Source organism: Antennarius striatus, chromosome 7 (genome assembly GCF_040054535.1).
Source record: "Antennarius striatus isolate MH-2024 chromosome 7, ASM4005453v1, whole genome shotgun sequence".
In the NCBI taxonomy this organism is placed as follows: Eukaryota; Metazoa; Chordata; class Actinopteri; order Lophiiformes; family Antennariidae; genus Antennarius; species Antennarius striatus.
In genome coordinates, this window is record NC_090782.1 from 18,628,106 (window position 1) to 18,647,500 (window position 19,395).

Below are 19,395 nucleotides of genomic sequence, written 5' to 3' on the forward strand. Positions count from 1 at the left end.
TCAACAGCCAGACCGTCCTGTCAGTTTCATTGGACATAACCTGTCCATAACCTGTCCAAAGTTTCGTCATTTATCATTTTGGATGCAAGAAGTTCTATTCTGGTCTATACGTCAACCTCAGGACCACAGACACCCCTCCCCCTCCACACACCGTTCCTGTCCTCTCCCTTCATCCCTCTGTTATTTGAATAGAGAGCCTGCGGAGCGCTCTTTTGTTCAGTAGCGCTCAGCTGCTGGAGAGGTGAGCACCACTCTGGCGCTCATCCACTCATCGCGGCTTCTGCCTCGGCTCGTCTCCTGAAGAAGCTGACACACTGTTCAACAGTCAGCCCCTTAATGCGGAAACGAAACCGCGCTCCTCGGTTTCAGCCTCCTCCTCCTCCTCCACCCGACACCCCACAACTGCTTCGCGTTCCACACGCACTCGCAAGGCTTTTACGCGTCGTTGGATGGTTCAGCTCCCGTCCGTGGCTGTACCGCCTGTAACGAACCAGACAGACGCTCCTGCAGCGCTCCTGCAGCGCTCTACATTCCTGTGGACTGAACTGCACTTCGTCTCAAAGGTGAGGAAGACTTTAATCTTCTTTTTCTTCAGTATTTTGACTGGAGAAACAGCAACAGTCCAATTTAAAGAAGAAAAACAAACAAATATTTTTACAGGTCACTACGGTGTGTGATGAATTGGACATGAGGATATCCAAACTGCTCAGTAAGAGCTGTATCTCAGGTGGATGTGTGTGCATGGTTAATTCATAAAAAGACCTTATCTTAAATGCTTAAATTGGACATCTCAAAAAAACAACAACTTAATGTCTTATGATTTAAAAATTATTCTTTCATTTTTACCATTTTTAAAAAATAAATTATACCTATCACCTGCCATGAGAAATAAGCGTGCCTGCTTGAAACTTACCACATTCTATTGTCTCATCAGAGAGCAACTCTTATTTTTCTGCCTGCTGGCATGATGTCACGACTGTCATGGACATGAATACATGTAGCAAGCCAAATCATCCTTCTTTGGTTGCTGCTTGAGTTTGACAACTTAAAACGGCTTCAGCCTAACTAGGACTTAGATCTGTATCATCATTTTGCTGTAGAAACCCCTGTAAGCCTCCAGGTGAGGCAGATAGGACACGGAGGGAGCTGCTGGCTCAGGTGAAACTCAATAGGCATCGCAGTCATGGCAGCCAGAGCTGTCAGCGAGCCACAGAGGGGGACTCAAGACATTTTCTTGGATAGCACTTATAGTCACCAAATGGGTGTCTCAGTTATTTCTGCTGGAGGAAACTTTGCCACCACACAGTGGCAGCTCCAGACTATGAACAGAGGAGGAGGTACGAACGCGGCGAGGTTGCCACAGCTGGAAACCACAGCGTCCTTTTAGTGGGCTATTTACTGCGAGCGTGTCTTCATATGTGTATGCTATTGTGTTTGAAAAAAGAATGGCAGCTAGACTAGCAGCTTGATTGATTATGACCCCTTGGGAAATTATGAAGTGAATCAACCATACAGTTTTTTTTTACTAGACTACTCAATCTGTCCTTCTCTTACTTTTGTTCTCTTTAAATCTTTTATTCTATCGCTATCTGGTTTACATGGCTGGTTGTCGTGCACACAGTGCTACAGCTGTCCTTGGTAGAATTGATCCGACAATCCTTTTCTCAGATATTTTATCTCTCCCTCACATCCCTTCGGCCCACACGTGTGATCCTTTGTGTTGTTTTATCACCGGCACAGTGATTCTTAATGTTCTAGGCTAAGCCAGTACCTGCAGACAGGATGACCGGTGGACCAGGAGCATTTGTTTCCTAACTGAAGCAGATCAACTACATACAGATCACAAAACATCAAGCTGCATTTTCATTCTGTGACCGAATGGATAAAATGTTCCTTTCTCACTGCTGAGCAGCTGTCTCCCCTCTCTCTCTTTCTCTGTGTGAGTGTGTGTGTGTGTGTGTGTGTGTGTGTGTGTGTGTGTGTGTGTGTGTGTGTGTGTGTGTGTGTGTGTGTGTGTGTGTGTGTGTGTGTGTGTGTGTGTGTGTGTAATACTGGTCACCTCTGGTGCCAGCTCCTGAATTGTGTCAGGTGCTGCTGCACTAATAGGATCTGGTTCATATTTAACTGCTCTTTGAGTGATTCTGCCGGCTTTTGGTTCTTTCTGCCTCTTGGATTCTCATGCATATTATAGTCTGTATTTGTCTTTCTGTTTTCTCCTCTCTCACTTGTCTGTTGCTTTTTTCTTGTCTCGCTCCATTTTAACTTTATCACTCTTTTCACTGGACCACAGGCTGGAGCTGTTAACGCCATTGTTCTCAGAAGCTGTGTTCCTTTCTGTGCTATTGCCAGTTCACTGCCCCTGTTTTCACAGTTTCCGTGTGATGAACCATTACAATGAATGAACAATATTCCTTTAGGGAGGGGTTCATTGCTCCTTAGTGGCTCCAGTCCAACTGTGTTCAAGGCCAATAGCACCTCAGGAGTGTTATCATCGCAATGCTGCTGAATAAAAAACTACAAAGAAAGACAGAGAGAAAGAAAGACAGAAAGGAAGACAAAGAAAAAAGAAACTTGGAGAATATCATAATTATCTCTTTTCACGAGGGGGTTTTGATGTGACATATTTCAATAATGCATCTTTTCTGCTTGGCTGTGCTCCGCTTAGCGCCAGACACTTGTAGTGGAATACATGAATGGGCATTAATCCAATTTTGCCCTTGAACAGTGTCCAAGCAATCAAATAGAAAACTTAATTTTTACAGTCATTTTAAAAACTTAAGGCATTAACATTCCTTCTATGCTATACTCAAAGCAAATAAAGCCCCCCCCTGATGAAACAAGGGAGTACAGCCAAGCAGCTGCACAGAACGTGTACGAGAGGATCTCTGGGCTTGAGTTGGGCTTTATGACTAATGAGGGCCTCCAGCTACAAATCCTATAGTTGGAAGCATGTAGTGCTATGAGTCAGTTGTGGTCCTGCTACGGCTAATAGCTGGCTTTAATCCTTGTAATTCCACAACACAAAAAAAGGGTTTTTCATTATTGAGTGTTTTTTTTTTTTTATGTTCTTTTGCAAATGGATGTAGCTCTTTGGATTTGGTGGTAATGGGGTAGGAGGGATGCTGGAAAACTCCTGCAGAGAGGGACTAATTTACAGACTTAGATAACCCTGATCCAATTAAGGGGAGAACACCCTCACAACAGCCTCCACAAACATGTGATTTTGTCCATTGAAGTGATGGAGAGTATATGTTTTATGATGTCTGTTGAATTTCAGGGTCACCCGTGTGGATGTATGTAGCCTTTGAGCACTTATGATTACAGGTCATCCAGGCTTGGAGCCTCCATTGCCCCCCCACATAGGGTGGTTTCATTGACTTAAGGAAAGCTGTGCTTTTGCTCATGTCAGTCTGCTTGATGGACAGCTTTGCATCTATCTACTCCTTTAGCTCATCTATTCCTCTAGCTTTACCTTATCTGATAACACGAGAGTCTGGCACTGGCCATATTGAACCAGCCATTACACCTAGACCCAAATGAACAACACAGCTGGGGCCATTATGGCTGGTGAACAGCCTGGAAGGCACAGTTGGAGGGGGGGAAAAAAGGTAGTTTACCACAGTCCCCCCAGAGGCAGTGTGTGAATATTCATCAGAGGCCCCAGCACCCCTCTCTTCAAACCCCTCTCTGCACCTCTCTCCCACCAAATGTATTATTCAAAGGAACAGTTTTCCCTATTAAATACTATAAATAAATAATGACATCTGGTAACAGTTTTTGTCTGCTGCATTAATGACAGGGTGTCTTCCAGTGATTTTAGGAGGGGGTGTGGAAGATAGATTTTCTTTCAGCTGCCTTTCCTCTCCTGGCATCTCCTTTGTATCACCATTTGGAAAAAAATGCTTCCTTTGTTCACCTCAGGTGGCTTGTCACTCGATCTAGACTGGATTGCCTCTCTATCAGCCACAAGCTCAAACATCCTGGAGGAGAAACAAATAGCATATAGCTGTTTGTTTTACCATCATGCCAGCGACTCCCCTCCCCCTGCCCCCCTCCCCCCTGCCCTGTGTGAATTAATCCTCAGAAAAAGAAAAGCACCCTATGGGTTCGTATTGGACTTCAGCACCGGACAGCTCCTGAGGTATTGCCTGTCTGGTCTCGCTCTTAATAAAAATCCTGACAGGCCACAACTGCACACAGTGAATGACTCAAAGATGCATCACGGAAAGATATCAAGTATGTAATGTTGGCATCATTGCCGTACAAGCTCTATCTGTCAAACTCGGATGAGCTCATAAACTGAGTGTTTGAGAGACCTACAGATGGCCGATGTTCCACTTTTGTGCGATTTGGTTCCCAAAGGACACACACATATACTCTTGCGTGTGCGCAGACCTTCAGTTTTAATTTGTCGAGGTACAATGAAATCCCAGGGATCAGAGTAAAAAGGGAAGTAAAGTTAAAGGAAGGAAAGGGATAAGTCGGTAAGAAGAGGAGAAGTGTAAGCTATTGTCTCTGAGAGTGATTTCCGTCAGTCTTCCTCTACCTCACCCTGCCTACTTGTACTCAACACAGCAGGGCTATTTATGAAGCCGAGGCAGCAGTGTGATACTTACAAAGCTCTCCTCCACAATCAGAGATCTAACTCTGCGGTTGCTGAAACCAATCACAGGGATTCATGGGAGGGAATAGAAAAGTAGTATAATTAATTTTATTCAGATCCCCTGCACCCAGGTTGGGCTTATCCATGCATTTCTATTTTAATGCAAAGGCTTTGTGCATGTGCATGAGGTCTGCATGTGTGCCTGTGTGTTCAAATGCAGCTCTTAACTTTTCATCACCAATATTTTTACTTAAGAATGTTTAGTCCTAAAAACAAACACACCATAAAATATACTAAAAGGTGAATGCTGAAAGAGCACTATATGTAGAATGCCTTAGTGTATAATTACAGTAAAATATTAAGACTTCAAATAAGGGTCTGTTATTGGTGTATTTTTTTCCTGAAAAAAATAATCTGCTTTTTATTCTATATACCAAACAGAAAAAAAGGTTTCTCTAATCCTCTGTTTGTCTCCCTTTAGGCGCTGAGCTGTGAATCTTTTTTTTTCCTTGAAGGATTTTATTCTTTTGTAATATTGCCTTTTGTTGTTTTCATACCACTCCATTTTTTGGATCAGACGGCTTTTAATAAAACCAGATGTAGACAGAAACACACTGAGGTCTCAGCCATGTTGTAGACAAAGACACATGATGAGAAACCTTAATATAATGTAAAGGTAGTGCTTCTGATTTGTCAGCAAAGCCATGCAAGTTTTGCTCATGATTGTCAGAGGAAGGAAGGTATTGACTGGAATCTGAGAAAAAAGATAAAAAGGAGAAGCGAAATTAGACGAGCACTTCTTACCAGGGTCATGGGGAAATGTAGACGTGTTTCCTAACAGTACAGCTGATCTTGATGGATGGCCCTTATCTTTGTAGGAATAAGTGGATTTAGTTTCTGTGGTAATTACTATAATGATGATGATGAAATAGAGTCTGACCACCATTTTTGATGGACATTTTGCCTTTTCTTTCCTTGGATCCATGTAAATATCAGCTTTAGAAACGGCAGAGAACAAAGCACTGCAGCTAGCAGTTGGGATTCATAGTGATGAGAGACAGATGGAAATGCAAACACATAGAGACAGAAAAACAGCAAGGATGAGCAACAGCATCTGGACGACCTGCAGCCCTCACCAGGTGGATCTAGTCAGTTGTGTCCAAATTCACCCTCTGGGTGACATTTGGGTTTGTCGTCCATGTCGGTTTAGTCACTCGTCCTGCTGAAGAGAACATGCCAGAAAGCTTAGAAAGCACGTGAAAAGGAGTTTATCTATCTATCTAGAGTTTTGTTTTAATATCTTCTATTTTGCCATCACGTGGGTCTGCCTGAAGATAATCAGCGACAGATTTTTTAAGCAAATCAAACGTCAGAGAAAAAACTTCCTCTGTCAGTGTCTTCTTCTATCTCTTTGCCTCTGTGACAATTCCCACAGAGATGGCTGAGCTTCGTGCCGTTGCCTGCTCATCTAGCTCTGTTTCTGGTGTCACTTCAGCCCTGCTCCCTGCCAGCATTCCCACTCGGTTGCCTTCCTCCTCTATCAGCAGCCCAAACCTCCAGCAATAGCGGCGCAGACAAAGAAAGTGCCAGAAGTTACTATTTTTTCTATCATCCCTCTGTTTCTCTGCAGGAAATAAAAGCAAAACTGATTATGTTTTCGTCAATCCCAACCATACTTTGATTCCACAGGAGATGAATTGAATATTTCAATTCATCTCCTGTGCACCACCTTGCGGTGTTGAATGAAAAACTGCAAATGCCATCAAATTGATTTTATTACGGAATTTTTCAGGCTCATAGTGGGTCAGATGTCCTGCCAGTTGAATCGCTGGTTGTTTTGCAGTCGGTAATGAGATTGCCAAGGCTCCACCAAAGGGGTTTTTACATGGAGCTGTGAAGGATGCTGCCTTCAAAGCTCCAAGGCATTAGAGCCGATGTTAGAAGTGGTTGGCCAACAGATGTGGGGTGTATGCGTCTGTGTGTGACCACGTAAATACTTGAAACTTTTGCTCAACGGGTATGCTTTATGTGAGGAATGAATTTGCAAAGAGGGCAACAGCGTTTCAGGAAAGAGTCTTTTGCTGGTGTCATGTTGTTTGGAAAAGAATAGCATTTATTGTGTAATTTTCATCCAAATTGCTTTCACTGTGTTTTGTCACCATGGAATCACAAAAAAAAATAAAAAATAAAAATTGCATTGTGTCTTTCCAAATCATCAAAACAACATTTTGTCACCGGGTCAGGACTGCCAAGGTGAATGCAGAAGTCACATACTGTGGGTAATTACAAATGGTGGCTTTCTGCAGAACTTCACACAATTTTGCTTGTTAAGTTTTCCGTTCTGCTCTGGCAAATTCAAAATGAACTGTTGGTTGGTTACCAGCTCTGTTTGTAATTAACTGTCACAGTGCAAATTAAATGGAGAGAAAATATATTGTGGTAAATGAAAATGAAGAAACATAGCTGCAGTCGCTCAGTCATCAGGGGGGAATGGAATTAATCAGCTCCCTGTGCTGTGCGTGTGTTTATTTCTTTGTCTCTCTATGTAATTACACACTTGCTTTTGTGGCGATTGCGGCTTCCTTCAGTCTGGTCCCTTCCCTTGACCCTGACTAAGATGCTGAATGTTAAGTCACAATAAAATACGTCCCGTTGTTGTTTCTCTTCTCATTACAATTAATTTTTTTTTCAGCCTTGGTGGGCTGTGTGTAGCTGTTGAGGTCTCTGGAATAAACTTGGCAACCGGTCTCAGAATCGTAGCACTTCTAGTGACAAAGGTCACTGCTGGGCCTAAAAAAGTTCCATGCTGAAATTTTATGGCCTACCTTCAGCTTTGATTACATCCCACGAAGCGGTGATGTACTGTAATTGTCAGTGTTAGTGTGTTCGTCCGTCCGTCCACCAAATATCTTCACAACCGTTGCAGATAGCAAGCTGAAAGAAAAAGCACATTACTCGGACGGCAAAGAGGATGAAAATTAGATGATGACCTTGACCTTGAGAAAACTAGGTCAAGGTCAAATTTCAGCTTTTTTTTAAAACATTTTTTTGCACATATCTCAGGAACTGGATAAGATAGAAAGACGAAACAGAAGGTGTTATATTCAGGGAGGTAAGTGGATAAAAATGAGATCACAACCTTGACCTTGAAAAGTAGGTCAAGGTCATATTTTCACTTTTATACCTTTTTAGGTACACATCTCTGAAACCTAATGAGATATAATCCCAAATCAAAAAGCAACATTTTCAGGAAGTCAGAGGCACAAAAATGGATAGGTCAGGGTGAAATTTTGAATTCAGGGGTGTCGCAGGATGTTGCAGTTTCTGACTGCCTCGTTTCAACATGCATTTGAGAAAATTATGCACTTACATATGTCCATAGGGTTAGGATTAGGATATCATTTCTTTATCCAAGATTTTAAAACAATGACTGGAAAGTCAGGGCACAGGGAAAAGGTCTTGCTTCCATGGTGGCCAATTCGTCCATGACAATGATAACAATTAAGATGACCTTCCATGTGATCAACAGAAGCAAATCCAGATCAGATCTGTCCCCACATGCTTGTAAGATAGACACTAAGCATGATGGGTGCATCACCTCACATCCTCCTCTCCTTCTTACCGTGATGTGTTCATCACTTTGGGATGGGATAAATCTGGACTAATCAGACCACATCTTCTTTTCCCATTCAGGGTCTAGTCTTTATTCTGCCCAACAAACCAAAGCCTTTTACCAGATTAGCCTTGAGAAGAGCACTTATCAGTGAAGTTATACAGCTGTTTAGTCCCAATCCCTTGAGATCTCTACATTGTTTATGTGGAAGCATCTACATTCATACTAAAATATAGCTGTGAGGTCTTTTGATTGGTTGATTATTTATATTTTACAATTTTGATTTCACCGAATGTTTGACATTCACAAATGGAGGGTTTTTTTCTTTCAAATCAAGATGGTGAATTATTTTCTTGTGAGGCAGTGTGTGTCTGAGACGTGCTTGTGTGTGTGTGTGTATGCGTGTGTGTGTGTTTCTGTGACTGTGAGTGTGTGTGGTGGAGAGGTTACTCTGATAGCACCTCTATTCCCAGGTGTGAAACGCTGTGCTGACTCCTGTCTGTGATGGATCTCTGTCTATTCTGGACTAATGGCTTAGCGGCTGATCACTGACCACTACCTATATGTGCTGCTGCTGCGTGTGTGTGTGTGTGTGTGTGTGTGTGTGTGTGTGTGTGTGTGTGCGCGCGTGTGCGCACATTACTAAATACTTACTGTTAACACTTCTTATCTGCTCACTTGCTCAGTCCAGCTTCTGCGTTAGCAGATAAAACAGATCCGTGTGTTTACTGAAGAGCTGTAATTGTAGTGAAATACTTCTCTGTCCTGTCTATGCTTCAGGGTCTGTTGGAATGTGTGCTCTTATAACGGTTCACTGCCCACTTGTTTGATGATCTTGCCACGCATGTACAGTACTGCACTAACACACACACACACACACACACACACACACACACACATGCACACACACGCACACTCAAACCCAAGCCTTCATGTTTCCAGGACTGCAGGCACCTCGGGCGCTAGAGGTTGAGCCCTAATTGGGCTTCATCTTGCATGACCTTCATTGTTTTGACAGAAGGATCAGAGGAAGACACTCAAAAGCTGAGATTATGTTCTCTCCTCCTACCCTCCTCTCCTCTCCGTGTCAAACCACCATGGCCAACAGTGGATGAGACATGTTTGCGCAGCCATTAGCTGCCTCCCAAAGCTTTTCCAAGAGGGTTAAAGCTGCCCGAAGCAGAAGGCGTGGATGTTCAGCATCCACCTCGGTGGGTAGTCCATGGATTTGTGTGTTGCATATGTTGACTATGCAGTATGCATTTCATGTTTTTGTCTTGGTAGTGATAGCACAAGATGACCACTTGAGAATAACAAGGTAGTCCAAATAATGAGTCACTGCCTGACGTGATTTACTGCTGGCAATTCACATTAAAGCTGTGTGTGCTTCAGGTATTCTCATATGGAAGAGAGAAAGAAATACTCCGGTGGAATCGCCCACGATTTTAAAAGCTCCCTTGTGCGCTATTAAGAAAATATGTTATTGGACCAGCTACATTTGAACCTATAGATGCAAAGGTTGGACAAACTGGCACACTCAGTGCTGAGGTGACAGGAGAGCAATTGCAAGTGGCTTTAAAGGTTGAGATTCACAGGGGATCATTGCTAGAGATACTCTTCACTAAAATTTGCACTCAAAAATACGTTTGTATATCATGTGCTGTTAAATTCAATCTTGACACAGATAAATCAGTGTTCCTTCTTTCCTCTTTTGTCTTTCGCCTCTTTATCTTTTTGAATGCAACACATCATGATCACAATTGAACTAAGGCCAATCCTGCAATCAAGCATCTTAATTGTGCTGTTTAATCTTAATCAACATTTTTAGACAGTACAGCTCCTTCAACAACTTATCATGGCATACTGAACAAATCAGTGTTTGTCATTCCTTATGTATACTACAAATTGATTTAATTGACTGTCCCTTTATCCACACTGCTGTTGAAAAAAACTGCTCAAGATTAATAGCAGCTTTTAAGATGCAGAAAAAATGAGCTGATAAATTAGTTCACCAGCTCACAGTTTGACTGTAAGCATCGTTGACAGATGGCTGCAGTAAATGATGGCTTTTAGGTGGAGTTACTCCGGTTCACTCTGTGTTGTGTCTCCCGTGATATGACTGGGTTCTGTTTGAGCTAAGCTGCCTACCTTCATACCATTAAGCATCGGTGTATGTTCAAGTGTCTAATGCCTTTTCCTAAAGCCAGGAGCTCAGGCTGCTCTGATCGTCGCCGCCGTGGATCTGACTGTTAGGTCCACGGGACTCCTGAGGGATCTGCTCTTTGAATTGGCTGCCAGATAAACGAGGTGTTTGCTTTTCTTTGGCAGAACGGTACCTTTCAGAAGGTCAGTGAGGTTGGCTTCAGTGGGGAAAGTGGGCTGTATCTACATTAGTCAAAACTCAACTTTTGAATGCAGTGGGATTTCTGAATGTGTTTGACCATTAACCATAAATCATGTATGCTCTAAGTTGGTGCCAGGAATTACCCAGTACCAGCTGTAAGTACACAGATGGACGTCATACTTTTGCATAACTTTTCTCACTGCAGCGCCGAAATCATGGGATGTCATTTTCTCATCATTTTACATAATTGTAAAATAATATGAATTCATGCGAGTTCCAATATTCAAGATTTAAATCAGCTACACATTTCTGTAAATGTTCAAAATTTAAAAAAATATCAAAATCCCATTGCATTCCTGTCTTGGCAGCTTGCTTTCACAAATTACTTAAGAGTTTTTAAAAGCATTTTCCGAGACAGAGCTCGCATAAATTAACAAAATGGTCTCCCAGACATTTGCAAATTCTTGAAATTAACCTCCGCTATTGATATGTAATGCTGTAATCTGTCTGGGAATGGCCTCATGAATTCTGTATGCGCTGAGTAAAGCATCGTCTCCACTTCACGAGCAGAAACAAGGTGTTTGGCTTCGAACAGAGCATGATGATACCATTTTATCATCTACGATAGGTATAGCTTACTAAAGTAACCAAACAGAGATCAAGTCTCAAGATTAACTTAATTTGACCAATCAATTATGTTAAAGTCACAATTAAGCAAGCAGGTCAATTCACCAAAACAAATGTGTAATTGAAAATAATGAGCAAAATGATCTCTGAGCTGTGTTTTGCGTTTAAGGTGACATACTGCTCCCATTAGGAAGATGTCACACCGTTTCCATGAAGGTTGGGATGGTGTGTGACATGTAAGTAGAGCTCATCACTGCTCAACAAGTGACAGTTAAAACTCTACTAGAATGATAGACTGATGGGGGGAAAAAAACTTTCCATTTGTCACTATTTGCAATTCTTTTTGGACATCATGGATGCTATATTCTCTGGTTGAGGGACCACCCTCCTTGTTATCAGCACACATCTTAAAAGCCAGCATCTGTGATGGTGTGAGGGTGCATCAGTCCACATGGCATGGATAACCAGCTCATTTGTGAAGGATTCTATTAATACTGAATGATATATAGAGATTTTGGAGAAACATATCCTGCCATGTAAACAGTGTGTTTTTCAGGGAAGGCCAGGCAATGTACAACATGATAAAGAAGACCCTGAACATTTGATCAGCTGGAATCCTACATCAGGCAAGAAAGGGAAAATACTAATTTGACATGATGACAGTTGGTCTCCTCAGTTCTCAAATGACCAAAGACGAGTTAATGGAGCAAGACCCTAATGTTTTTGAAATGTCTCATTATCATCAAGTTATAAAAAAAAATTCAACTTTGAAAAAACATTGCAATTATTGTTATTCAGTATTTGAAATGTTGTCTTTGTGCGATTTTCAATTAAATATGGGATTTCAGTAATCTGTAAATCAGTACACACTGTAGTTATTTACACAACATCGCAAAAAGGGCTGACAATAAAGACAGAATATGGATGATTTATTAGCAGGCAGACGTGAGGGTAGTATCAATCCTCTCGTTTTACTCTTGGCAAGAACAGGAATAAGAGTATTTTAAAAAATGACAAACTGCACTCTCAATACATCGTCTAGTCCTCTTGACATAGGACTTCCTATCTCTTATTTCCACTTGTGTCTCTCAGCAGTGTGACACCCTGACATGCTAAAATGCTTGTTTTGTCCTGATACACTGATATGACGAGCGCTGTTTCTGACACTTCAAGTTTGGGCATCAAAAGTCCACATTAGACAATAAAATTGAAGTAGACCACTCACAACAGGCTGGAAAATGTGTCCATTTTCCTGTCTTTACATGTCATTTCTTCAGCATTTCCTATCCATCAGAATTTCTTCTTTCATCCACTCTGTTCCCCTTCCGTCTTTCACCAAAAAGTGAGTCAGAACATTCAGACCAGAGGACGCAGAAGGGAAGAATTTGTTGAACATTTTGGAAGCAGCTATTGCAATCAGACATGTTGCTGGTCTGCAAGAACTCCACTGAGGGAAAGGCATCCATCAGGGCTTTGCCCACAACAGCAATAGAGAACAGATTGCATGATGAACACACATTCACAAATAAGTCTCCCAGATTAAAGCCATCATTGTGAAATATGAAAAACCTTTTGTCTGTCAATAATTGGACTTAGTTTTTGTGGTTGGACGTATTATTCAATTCATCTATCGGAATCACAGACCTGGCCTGTGACGTCCCACTACAGCAGTAATGTACGAGGACTGCTGAGAGCCTTTGGCTATGTGTTTCTGTGATGAGATGTGTAATTAGCCAAAGCAGGCTGACAAACTGCTGCAGGTGCAAGGGAGATGAAGGGAAATAAGCCAAGAGAGAGGTCAGAGGAGAGGAGAGGAGAGGAGAGGAGAGGAGAGGAGAGGAGAGGAGAGGAGAGGAGAGGAGAGGAGAGGAGAGGAGAGGAGAGGAGAGGAGAGGAGAGGAGAGGAGAGGAGAGGAGAGGAGAGGAGAGGAGAGGAGAGGAGAGGAGACTTTGCGGTTTGCAGAATTTAAGGATGATTCAGTTTTGGTCTATCATGAAATATATTTTCATATTTCTATTGCCAAACCCACATTTGAACCATCTCACTTATATACACATTATACTCTCTTCCTCAGTGGATAGCTCAGGGTCGACTCACATCAGGCATGTTCAAGCAGTGCTCTGTGGGCCACTGTGGTGTTGCAGATAAATTGCATGTAGAGTGCAAGGCTACAGTATGAATCAGCCGGTTTGTTTACACCGCCAAGAGTCCAGGTGGAAGAGGTGGAGGTTAACATCACCGATCAGAGTAATTAATTGCACCAATTTAGTCATTAAGTGTTGAGTTTGAACCAAGAGATGGCACATGCAGGGCTGATAGTGTTGTTTTAAATTACACACAATTTAACAATCTATCAGATTTATTTATTCTCACAAAATAAGCAGCATTGCTGCAAAGAGGGAACATTAAATCTTGACGCTTGTATGGTGAAGGTACAAGTGTGTGTGTGTGTGTGTGTGTGTGTGTGTGTGTGTGTGTGTGTGTGTGTGTGTGTGTGTGTGTGTGTGTGTGTGTGTGTGTGTGTGTGAATGTGTGTGTGTGTGTGTGTGAGAGAGAGAGGGTAGTCTAAAAACCACTGAGAAACAATAAATACTGGAAGGAGGAGGATAACATACGAAGCAAATGGAGCAAATTGATGCTCACCTTTTGACGGCATGAAGCAGAAATGCTTTATGCTATTGTCAGCACTGGTTGTCACTTTCTTTTAAATAACAGGTAAATATGTCATGTTTTTTCCTGACTATCTACATTTGTGAAGCTTCCTTTATTTTGCAAAAGCAATACTACTCTTACCACGCATCTTCTTTAATTGTTCTCTTCTTTTTAACCCCTTTCTGTAAATAAAAAAATTGAACCTTTACAGTAGAGTGAATGGATGTCTCAAGGTATGGGACCATGCAATCAGCTGAGTTGGTGTAGCTTTCAAACAGGATGTGATGCTACATAGAATATGCACAGTGGCATTAAACGGCATCTCATGCAATTCAGAAAGGACCCTGTTGTTTACTCAAACACTGACTGCAGCTCCATCTGTGCAGAACGAAACTTCCACTCATCGGAAAATCCACAAGCATGGAAGAGTTGCACAAGTCCTTTACTGATAGATGCCCTGCTTGATCCCCGCCTTAATCAATCTACCAAACTCACTGTTATTGGACACAGATACAATATACGTACGTACACTGCTGTGGTAAGCAAAACACTTCTTTTTCTACATGCCATGCATTGTTTATTTTGACCATGTATGCACAGTTCTTCACCACTTATGTACAACCCTGCTTATACTATATATTTCTGAAATAAACCTCATGCAATCTGCTTTTGTTATATCTGTAGCTCAAATGTGTATAACGCCTGGAATAAAGCCACTCCGACAAATTCAAGAAAGTTGATTTTGATCCTTCAAATGATCTTTAGGTGAAATAATACAGAAAAAAATGAGAAGGCTAAAGTTAACTGCCCAGTAAGTAGAGGGCCATCGAGAGAAACTGTCTGATCAACGCTCTCTGTGGCTGCTGTGCACCACTGGGTATTCATGGAGCTCATGCTTCAAGGAAATTGCCCTGCATTTCTGTCCCATCTAGTTAGCCCTGTGAAGAGGAGAAAGATGGTGTTAATTTTACACACTGCCTCTCCTCCTAAATCATCTCCCAATCCTTATCTCCGATGTCTTCTTTTTCCTTCTTCACATTCTCTTCGTTCTCCTTCTGCTTTCTATTCTTTTCTTGCCTCCTTTCTTTCAGAAAGCTCCTCGATCTCCTTCACCTGCTTGCTTTGTCTTCAAACCTCTCTTTGATCCCGGTAAACCCTGTGTTGTCTTGTGTGTCGCTGCTGAGTAATTACTGTACAGGCTCAAGGAGGTTACGTTGGCACACCAGCACTCTTTTCTCTCTGATATTCAAATAAGCTACTGCATCCTCGTTTGTCATCAGTTCAACTTGTGTGTGTATGTTTGTGTATACGTGCCCATGTGGTGTCTTAATCTCTTATTTAAAGTATCACACACAAAAGGCATTAACATCGGTCGGGTGAGAAATTAGAAACTGGGCTGATTAATTCCTGGCAAAAAGGAATTAAAGTGTGCTTCCCTGCCTTCGTCTCTGTTGCTGGAGCAGGATTTACCTGTAGTGTGATTGAAGGTGGCTGCTCTGCGCTGCCTCCGTCATTAATAATCACCAGCCTTCAGGAAGATTCATGCTGCCATGAGCTAGTAGGTTCAAAACACTTACCTAATACACATGACACTGAGGGCTTGATATATGACAGGCTAACAGCTCTGCTCAACAGCACCAAGGCTGTGGAACAACAATAAGGCCCATTAAGCTGTTATCAAACAAATTAGGAGAGTAAGTTACGTTTTAGCATAAACCGCAGCTTGTCATAATGCTGAATTAAAAGTGAATTACTGAAATGCTCAATTAACACAGTTTGATTTTGTGTGTTACTTGGGTGGTTTATATTGACATAAATTTGAAATGTTGCTGCTGTTTATGCCTTTCTTCTACCTGTGTGTGTGTGTGTGTGTGTGTGTGTGTGTGTGTGTGTGTGTGTGTGTGTGTGTGTGTGTGTGTGTGTGTGTGTGTGTGTGTGTGTGTGTGTGTGTGTGTGTGTGTGTGTGTGTGTGTGTGTGTGTGTGTGTGTGTGTGTGTGTGTGTGTTGGGAAAACAATCTGTAACTGTTTACTCGTTGAAAAGAAACAGCATATCTCTGACTGTACTGTTTGGTTCTGTGACTCTAGTAGTTCAGTCTCTTTTCTTCAACAGGAGTAATATAATTTTTTAAATCAAATTTACAGGCTGCTGACACTGTAAAGCAGGTTAATTTGCTTCCAATAAAGCAGCAGTAGAAACTAAATCATTTATTACTTTACATTCTGGCTTGAACACCTTAATTTCTTTCCTGACTTTTCTTGTGAAGGTGGATTCAGCAGCGATGAATAAGCGCTTTATGACCGGCTCTAATTTTCCCTGGTCAAGTGTTAGGCTGCAGGTACTAATGTGTTTCATCACATTAACTCATGAGATAAGGCCACTTGGGAGGCTGTGCAAAAAGAAGAGTGTGTAGAACTCTGCAGCCTTATGCTTTGTCCTGAGCTCTTTGTGAGTCGCAGCCAAGATGTGTGTTTGAGTGTGTGTGTGTGTGTGTGTGTGTGTGTGTGTGTGTGTGTGTGTGTGTGTGTGTGTGTGTGTGTGTGTGTGTGTGTGTGTGTGTGTGTGTGTGTGTGTGTGTGTGTGTGTGTGTGTGTGTGTATGTGTGTGTATCTAAAGTATATCCAGTGGAGTATCTATTGGGGGGATCCACTGTCACAGGGAGAATCAATCTATCTATCTATCAATCAATCAATCAATCAATCAATCAATCTATCTATCTATCTATCTATCTATCTATCTATCTATCTATCTATCTATCTATCTATCTATCTATCTATCTATCTATCTATCTATCTATCTATCTATCTATCTATCTATCTATCTATCTATCTATCCATCTATCTATCTATCTATCTATCTATCTATCTATCTATCTATCTATCTATCTAAAAACATTTAAATGTAAAAAATGTTTGTTTCTACTGTGGCCTCAGTCAGCTGGACATACATCAAGCAACTTTCTGCTTCTTAAAAAATAGTTGATGTGATGTATTAGAGGAGATTGCAACTTGCCATGTGTGCATGTTGCAGAAGAAGCATCCAGGATCCAAGCGCTGTCAATTACTGATGGGAACATGATAGAGCAGAGCTGATCAAAGGCCTGCCTGATGTAGTCTGGCCTCTTTGTTCCTGTCTCCAGGGATGAGGGAATTTGTTGCATGGGGGTGTGGAGGTGGGGGCATCAGCAGCTCTGCTACATCTGGTTCATGCTTCAGCTCATCACTGGTAACATACACATGCCATCAGAAGGCAAACATAAAATGACTTCACATGAATGCATACAAATTTGATGACCAACTATGCACTGACTTATCACAAATGCACAACACTTTTTGACTACCATTAAATGAGAATCACACATTTCCCTGACGCACTCTCAAAGAAACATAGTAAGGGCAAAAAGATGACCGCAATGCCATAGATTAATTTGAGGTTTGTCGCTAATTATGTTACGCTGCTATTTGAACTGTCTGTTAAAATCCAATTATCAGGCTGTCTGTGTAGCTTACAAGATAGGGGTGGCAATGTGGGAGGGGAAAATTGGAAAGGCTGGGAGAGCAAGATATGGTTTGTCACGAGGAGACTTGGCCCACAAACCAGCCACCAGACATTATTTACACAAAATGCTGAACACTTGCTAAGTTTGGGAAGGAGAATTGTTTTTTTAAATTCTATTTTATTTTACTTTTTGCTCCATGAAGGCATGAATTCAAAAATATAAAAAAGACTACAAACAATATTTAGAATGAAGTACAGTACTTGTCATTATCATAAAGTCTGTATCAGCACAACACATCTTTAAAATCTTTTGTTCACAAATCACAACTGACGAGTCCTACTTATTCTCTCTTTGAAAAAAAGTTTAACCTTGACAAATATGCTTTTCATTTAGAGCCAGATGAGAAGATTCATGCTACTTTGTGTTCGTCAGAGGAGAATTACTGCTGTGAGCCAATTAGCTTGGCTTTGCATCATGAATGAAATAAACAAAATTGGCTAGCCCCCCTCTAAAGCAAACAGATTAACAAAAAAAGACAAAGTACCAAGCTGTACAAAATAAAATTCTCTCATGTGTCTATTTATTGACAAGAAATAATGTCGTGTACTACTTTGTAGACGTAAACCTCCTGGTTTTCTTTACCATTTAGATTAATGGCATTATGTAGAGACAGTATCAAAGTCTGGAGAAGCCTCTGGTAATATCCATTGTTGATTAGAGATAAAATAATGACAGGCTGTAATTTGAAGTCTGGAAAGTTTGCTGCAGGGAGTAAAGCACATACTGTAGCGTGTTTTAAATTGATCCCTCTGGTAGTAGACTGACTCATAATGACATTGAGAGAGCTGCCTAAAGCAAATTCAACTCAAGTGAAACTACACCCATCTGTGAACCGTTGTCTGGCTAATCTTGATTTACGGTAGGTGTGAACGGTAGAGGTGGTTTTTCAAATGTGCGTGTATTTGCTATAAAATAAATTGTTATACCTGGACATTTGATGCTACTGCATCCGGATAGGTTGGCGCATTTTGAGACAGATTGGTCAGAGACCAGAAAAATAATATTAAAAAACTTGACCTGTGGTAGGTCTCATTAATTGTGATGCTCCATCTGAAAATCGATAGACCGAGGGGATCCCAGCCTGTCTTCATCTGAAATCAGCAGATTGTGCTGAGACTCAAACAAAACTTGGCAGTGAAGCTGGAAACTGGAAATAGCTAGTCAGCACCATCAACCCAAGCTTTTTTTCTCTGTCGCTCTTTTTCTTTTTCACTTTCTCCTGTTCTTTTTCACCAAGGAGCCTTAACTCTCCCCCAGGCACCCCTCTTTTTTTCATCTCCCACAGCTGCACTCCCACCAGCATCTCACACCTTCCTCAACCTCCTTATTTACATGTCAGTGGCAGTCTCACAGCATTGATGCTCAGCAACAGGATGGTGGAAATATCTGCAAATTGTCATGACAGATAAGTATTGATCATGCTGAAAGTTGAGAGCTGCTGTCATTATCAGCATGCATGCTATCTATTCATCCTCTATTTTCCCTTGACATTTTTTTTCCTTGGTCATATATTTATTTTCTCTCTATTCTTTTTCATACACACATTCTTTTTGTTGCACTGCCATCAGGATAGAATGTCCTTTCTTCTTTGCACTCGTGATCTTAGCGCTTTCTATTTTCCTCCAACAGAATCAGGTTTCATTTTCTCTGGCTGCAGCGAGATTCAGTTCTAATTGCTGTACAATTTATTCAGTGTCCTTTGTCGTGACTCATCATGTCTCATTCTCTGAATTCCAGTTTTTGTCCTTGCCACCCTGTTTTTGAGATGCATTTCATCACACACAATGTATTATACAGGTAGTCCTCAACCTACGAACAAAATTGGTTCCGAGAGGTTGTTTGATAGATGAATTGTTTGTAAGGCGTTATTTATTAAATTTTAACATATGGCAACCATATGAGGTTATTTAAATGCCATTACTGCTATAAATATGAAAGTCCTATTCACTAAGACTTACCAGAAGCAATTACAGTACAAAAATACTCGTTCATTTCCA

General features: G+C 41.4%; 1 protein-coding gene across 1 annotated transcript in view; it reads left to right on the forward strand.

The window, feature by feature from the left end:
• The first annotated feature begins 1,183 nt into the window (after window positions 1–1,183).
• Window positions 1,184–19,395, forward strand: part of ncanb (neurocan b) — a 130,386-nt gene continuing 112,174 nt past the window's right edge. The window contains exon 1 of the mRNA XM_068320405.1: window positions 1,184–1,337. Within this exon, the coding sequence (XP_068176506.1) occupies window positions 1,184–1,337 (154 nt within the window). The remainder of the gene's footprint in view (window positions 1,338–19,395) is intronic.